Genomic DNA, 6,864 nt, shown 5'->3' on the forward strand with positions numbered 1-6,864 from the left:
CTCATTGTGTAATGAGCATGGAGTTCATTAAAGAAAACCAAACTAGAATACCATGTGATCACGCCAGCAATCCCACCACCAGCATACATTCAAAGGGATCAACAAGTCAAAGGAATGTGTGCACTCCAGGTGCACAGTAACACTGGTCACAACAACAAAGAAAGCAATGTCTGTTAGCAGGTGGATAGATGAATAAAGAAAACATGGTGTGTGTGTGTGTGTGTGTGTGTGTGTGTGTGTCCTCAGTAGGAGAAAGGGCAATAGGTGAAATATTGAGCTAACTACCAAGTCCCCACCCTCCCTATTTTTTTCATTCCTTCTTCCCCAGACAAGGCCTCACTCTGTAGCCATGGTGGCTTTGAATTTGAGGCAATCCTCCAGCCTCTGGTTACCAAATTCTGAGATCACACCTATAAGCCTCTGCATCTGGCTTTCTGTTTTCTTTTAAGCAGAGATACAATGACTTTCTTCAAAGCCCCAAGAGAAGACATCTGCTTTCCTCAGCTGGAGTTCTTCACATGGCAACCTCTAGCAGCAAAGGAGCCCACACACAGGAGGAGGAAGAAGAAGAGGAAGAAGAGGAAGAGGAGGAAGAGGAGGAAGAGGAGGAAGAGGAGGAAGAAGAAGAGGAGGAAAAGGAAGAAGAGGAGGAGAAGAAAGAGGAGGAGGAGGAGGAAAAGGAGAAGAAGGAGGAGGATGAGGAAGAAGAGGAGAAGGAGGAGGATGAGGAGGAAGAGGAGGAGGATGAAGAGGAAGAGGAGGAAGAAGAGGGGGAGGAAGAGGAGGAGGAAGAGGAGGAGGAAGAGGAGGAAGAAGAGGGGGAGGAAGAGGAGGAAGAAGAGGAAGAGGAGGAAGAAGAGGGGGAGGAAGAGGAGGAGGAGAAGAAGAAAAAGAGAAGTGTGTGGGCAGTTTGGAAACCCAGCAGTGCTCAACAGTCTGGTTGAGGGTGGGGAAGGGATTGGAGAGATGGCTCAGCCGGTAAGAGCAAGTACTGCTTTTGCAGAGGTCCTAAATTTGATTTCCAGCACCCACACTGAGTAGCTCACAACTGCCTATAACTCCAGCTTCAGGATATCTGATACCTCTGGCCTCCACAGGCACCTGCACTCTCCTGTAAATACACCCACACATACACAACTTAAAAACTAATCTTTGAAAAAAGAAGTTTGCTTCTGAAGTGAGCAAGAGGCAAGTGCTGGGGCAGGGGGCAGTATCTCAGAGCCCTGACTAGCAAATCAAATACTCCTGCTTTCTGCCTCAAACTCCCTCCCACAAGACTTTGGATGGAATGCCAACAGTGAGGTTTCTTTGTAAATAATGAGTCAGAACCAAGCAATAAACAGTAGTAGCCAGCTGTCACTGTGTGTTACCACTTCTGACTCAGGAACAAAGCTTAAAGTTGAAGATTGTTGACACAATCTTAAAGTTTCCTTCAGAAGTTAAGTTGAGGAGGCTCTCAAACACATCTACCAAAACAGAGGCCACTATGTGACCACCCAACTCTGGTCCCCTCTCCTTACTGGGCACACCTCCCAGCCTCCCTTGTAGTTAAATATGGCTGAGTGGCTAATGGAAGAGCTATCATTCCAGGCCTGGCCAGGAAAAACTCTCAAGTTCCCTTTCTTTTTGTCCTCAACAAAAATCACAACAGAATGTTCATGGCAGCCACCTGCTGAAGACCATAAGCTCCAAGGCAGCCTAGAAGCTTGAAGTGTAGTGTCCCCTGCCATGAAGGAGTGCCTTGGCTCCGAGTGTTCTAAGACAGAGAAATAAACCTGTATTAAAGTATTCACACAATGGGTAAACTTACCAGTGTGCTCAGCCCACTGAACTGTTAGTCTAGCCATTTAGTTATGGAATGTAGGGGAACTCTCCCCTAATTAATTGATTGTCTAATAAAGATGACAAGAAGCCAACCGTTAAGCGAAAAGGAGGAGGTGGGCCTTCTGGGTCCAAGAAAGGAGGAGAGGACTTGGGAAGAAGAAATGGCCCTTTTTTATTGTGAGGAGGGGAGCGAGAGGAAGCAAGATGTAGATTACGAACTTTTAGACCTGGTGGTAAGCTTCTGCTACCGGAAGATTTCCAACATAGAATAGTTGATGAGTTTAGGAGGATAGATTCTGTGTCCAGCAGTTGTGTCATCTGTTGATTTTAAACTAAGATTGTCTGGTGTTTTCCATTCGTGGTGACTTAGGTGGGCTGGAGGGAAAGAACATAGCTGGGGCAGAATTCTGCAGGCTTTGGAACCAGAAGATTGGGCAAGGACCTAGCTCCAAGGGCGAGGTAACCACAGGGGAGCACAGGCTGGCAAGATAGTGCACCTGCAGCTGGCCACAGGGACTGAGAAAGCGATCTCAGAGCTCTGGAGAGGCATTGTTTGTGGGAGAGGCATTGGCCAGGAGAAACACTCAGTCTCAGTCTCAGGCTATGCACTGGGCAAGGAACAGAGACCACCGATGCCAGTGCATAGCCGGATTCAGCATGGATTGTTTTTTAAAACTACACGTTACAATGGAGTCATAAATATGGATGATGTCCTTTCTTCCACCTTCCTGCCAAACTTTCTAGGCATGACAGACCTTAATTCCCAACCACTGGGAGGGAATAGCCCTGGAAAACAGGGAAGGAGCCCTAAGAATGGGAAGTCTGAGCTTTCTCCTCCGTTTTCCACTAAGAAGCTGGAGTGAAAATGACCCTAGACCACTGGAGGGCCCACTGACAATGGAGAGAGCCTACCTACCCCAGGCTTGGGAACTTCCAGGGAGTCCATCATATGCTGAGATGACATTCCACCCCATGTCCACTAGATGCTAGGGACCAGGAACTCCCAGTGAGCAGATGTCTTATCCTTACCACCTACATGGCTGGCAGCAGAGTGTGAAACTCAGAGCAGTCAGTCCTGGGTCTTCTGTAGAAAGCCTCCTCCAGGAAGTGAAAATGATCTGTGACCTGTGCACATGGAACCTTCAAGGATCCAACCCTTTCACAGACCTGGACTCTCAGAGAGACAACATCCTATTTTCATGAAGAGACTCTGAGGTTTATGTCTCTCACAGACTCCCCTCTATTCACTGAGAAGATGGATAAAGGACAAATGGCTTCTTCTGTTGGAATCAGGAGCAAACAAAACGTGTTGTTTTCAATGTAACACTCCTGAGAAATTGTCAAGAATAACATGGTCTTGGGCTGGGGATGTAGCTGTTAGTAGACTGCTTGCCTCAAATGCATGAGGCTCTGGATTCTATCCCCAGCACCACGTGAGACCAAACAGTCTTGTAATTCCAGGACTTGGGAGATAGAGGCAGGAATATTATAACTTCAAGGTCATTCTTGGCTACATAGTGGGTAGCCTTGTCTGCAGGAGACTGGCCAAAGAGCAAAACAAGAGTAACAGGCCCTTCTAGAATTGATTCCTTTCACAATAAATTTGGAATCTGGGCTCTGGATTAGGATTTTGTGATTTGTATATGCAAAACCTCTAAAACCCCAAATGCTGCATTTATTTGTAATTTTTTTTCTTGGGAGTGGGTTTGCACATTTAGCTAAGCATTCTACCACTCATATACATCTCCAGCCCTCGTTGCATCTTTCACTGTCTAAGCTGCCTCTCTACTTGCTGGAGCTTGAAGACCACTCTGACCTTCCAGGGCAGTTGAGTTTCTTATCATGTTTCTTGGTCACAGTGCTTTGTAACTGCCTTGGAACCATGAGTCCCTGTTTGTGACCACAGTGATCACAATTTCTAGTACAGTCCCTGAGCTCATGGTATTAAGGCTTTTTCTTCAGCCCTAAAAGCTCTTGAGAATTATAATTCAGAGCTACACAGAACCAAAATTTTCTGATTTATAAAGAGCAGGTCAGAACATTTTCTGTTAGCATAAGCCCAGGAAATTCCAGCATATGACTCTCAAAGCTATGGATATAGCATGTGAGAATCAAGAGCATGAGGAAATGTGATGGTTGGGTTTTTTTCTCTATTCAACACAGCTAGCATTACTTGGGAAGAAGAAACTACATTTGAGAAAACGTGGGAGGGTTCAGCCCAATATAGGCAATGCCATCCCCAGGTAGGTGGTACTGGGTTATATAACAAAGCAAGCTGAGCAAGCCATGGAGAGAAAGCCAGTAAACAGTGTTCCTCCATGGCCTCTGCTTTCATGTTTTTGCCTTGAATCCCTGCTGTGACTTTTCCTTCAGTAGTAGCCAACTGTCACTGTATGTTACCGCTTCTGACTTGTGGACTATAAGGTGAAATAAACTCTTTCTTCTCCAAGTTGCTTTGGTCATGGTATTTCTCACAGCAATAGAAAGCAAACTAGGACAGGAAGGTAAGTCTTTTCTGTTTCTCCAAACACAGCTAGATCACACAGGGCTTAGCAAGACCCCTGAGTTCTGCCTGGGGACAACAGAAAGGAGAAAACATGGCAGACATTTTTTGAAGTTATCTGAGAATGTCAGTTATAGAAGTTTGATGCCTTCCCTTTGGGAGCTGAAGCTGGAAATTACCTTTCCTGGAATTCATAGAACTTACTAGCATGCAACGTTTTCCTTTAGGTTCTGTCCTCTCCTCTGACTCAATCTCAGATCACTAACATTTCAGGCGTCCTCATTTCAGGAGTCAGAAATTCCTCTATGCTAGTGGGTTTCCCAAATGTGATTTCCAGGCCAACAAGACTGCCATGGTTTGCCGGGCGGTGGTGGCGCACGCCTTTAATCCCAGCACTTGGGAGGCAGAGGCAGGCAGATTTCTGAGTTCGAGGCCAGCCTGGTCTACAGAGTGAGTTCCAGGACAGTCAGGGCTACACAGAGAAACCCTGTCTCGAAAAACCAAAAAAAAAAAAAAAAAAAAAAAAAGACTGCTATGGTTTGAATTTGAGTGTGAAATGTTCCTATTTTATATTCTAATTCCACAGCTGGTGGCAATACTGTGGGAAGATATGGAGCCTGAAGATTCCATAGCTTACAGCTAATAGTTCACCAGAAGTGGGCCTTTAAAGATTCTACACAGCCCCTGGTTCCTGCTTCATTCCTGACCCACTGTAAGGCCTCTGCTACATGCTCCTTTTTTGCCACAGAGATAGAAATTCTCTGGTGCTACAAGCCCAAATAAATCTTTCCTTTTTTTTGTTTTGTTTTTGTTTTGAGACAGGGTTTTTCTGTGTAGCCCTGGCTGTCCTGGAACTTGCTCTGTAGACCAGGCTGACCTGGAACATAGAGATTGGTCTGCTTCTGCCTCTGGAGTCCTGGGATTAAAGGTGTATACCACTACCTAGCTCTGACCACAATATTTAGATACCCCAAACCAACTAATTTGAGTATTACTTTTGAATTTTTAGAAATACAGATTCTCTGGTCACACCACACACTAGAGTGAGATTCTGGGGGTGAAGCCCAACAGTTTGGGTTCTAACAGGTGATTCTGATGCATGTTGCAGCAGAAGGGTTCCCTGTAGTCATTATATACACCTTCAAGTAGCTGAGAAACCAGCAAGGGTGGCCTTCAAGGTCAAGACCTATGAGTTGGGATATTATATAAGCCAAGAATCTATTACCTGTAAATAGCAGAAAGTTCAATTTAAACTAGTAAAAGGAGAATTTTTTCAGAATGAAATGAAGGGTCATCTAGATTCAGACATTGCTAAATATAGTTGGAACTCTCTTTTATATTTATTGTGAGTGTATATGTACATGGAAATTTGTGTGCATGTGTATGTGTGGGAGCTGTGTTAATCTCAAAGATGGGAGGAGAAAGACTACTATTAATTAAAGCTGGCATTTTTTTATAATGTTTACAAGGGCTGCCTCTCAATAAGGCAGGGTTTGAGATTGGATGTGAGGAAGACAAGGCTTTCATAGCTCAAGGGTAGGGAATTTCCAAATGGGGGATTTGATGGGCAAAATAGATGGAGTTATAGGAGCAGCATAAACAAGTCAGTCCTAAGGATCTCTTGAAACAAAGACATTGCTGCAAGGTAGGAACAGCAAGGTAGTCATAGTTATAACAAGGCAGTCATATAATCTTTTGAAACACGGGTAGGATTGCAAGATGGTTCAAACAACTCTTTGAAACAAAAACATGACTGCTATTCCTGGAACAGGCAGTACTGAACTATTTGTAGTTAAGGTTACAGGTGAGGCATAGCCCAGTCCTTGAGAAGCAGAGGTTTAATCATAAACAGGAATGAACCTCCTTTGTCTTTATGGTAAGATAGCTTTTAAGCCTAAGATGGAGGCAGGCTGGATCTTCATTCCTTGATTGTCTTCTGTGTCCCTGTGAAATCTTTGGTAGGGTCTTAGCATTCTTTATCTGGGTAAAAACAAAATTTGGAATGTATCAAATGAAATCATAAATTATAATGTTTGGTTAGCATAGGTAGAACAAATATTTTAAGGCCATATAATTTTGGTATGCCAGTAAGTTCTCTAAGTAGCTATTTTGTCTCCTTTGCCAGGGAGTTAGTTCCCTTAGACCTAATATTCCAACCCTTTGTTGAGAACAAGATAAGACGTGTTCTCCTCTATACCTATTTCCTGCAAAAATTAGGATGCCATCAGAGCCCAGGAAGGCTGGAATAGTACCCAAAGGCAGAAGGGGATGAGGGTAGTCCAGTATTCATCAGAAGCATCTGGTTTGCTGACCCAGCTGAAGAGACAGGAAGTATCACATTGACTAGATTGGTTTACATCAGCTTTCAGCAAGTCCAGGACTTGCTGGTTTTGTTTGTTTGTGGGGTTGTCGTGGTGTAGATCACCTTTGGAGTAGTTTGTAGTCTCTAGATTGGGATCTGACAGAACCAGAAACCAGATGTCAAAGAAAAAAAATAATAAAAGCTTCTATGTCTTACCAGAGGAAGACTCCATAAA

The 6,864-nt window shown here is 44.2% G+C and overlaps 1 protein-coding gene across 2 annotated transcripts in view; it reads left to right on the forward strand.

The window, feature by feature from the left end:
- The window catches only part of LOC143441463 (uncharacterized), a 29,110-nt gene extending 24,876 nt beyond the window's left edge, over positions 1-4,234 (forward strand). For both annotated transcript variants that reach the window (XM_076929951.1, XM_076929952.1), the window contains exon 4: positions 453-4,234. In XM_076929951.1, coding sequence (XP_076786066.1) covers positions 519-944 — 426 coding nt within the window. In that variant the 5' untranslated portion in view covers positions 453-518 and the 3' untranslated portion in view covers positions 945-4,234. The remainder of the gene's footprint in view (positions 1-452) is intronic.
- The last annotated feature ends 2,630 nt before the right edge of the window (positions 4,235-6,864 follow it).

Source organism: Arvicanthis niloticus, chromosome 2, assembly GCF_011762505.2.
Source record: "Arvicanthis niloticus isolate mArvNil1 chromosome 2, mArvNil1.pat.X, whole genome shotgun sequence".
Taxonomy (NCBI): domain Eukaryota; kingdom Metazoa; phylum Chordata; class Mammalia; order Rodentia; family Muridae; genus Arvicanthis; species Arvicanthis niloticus.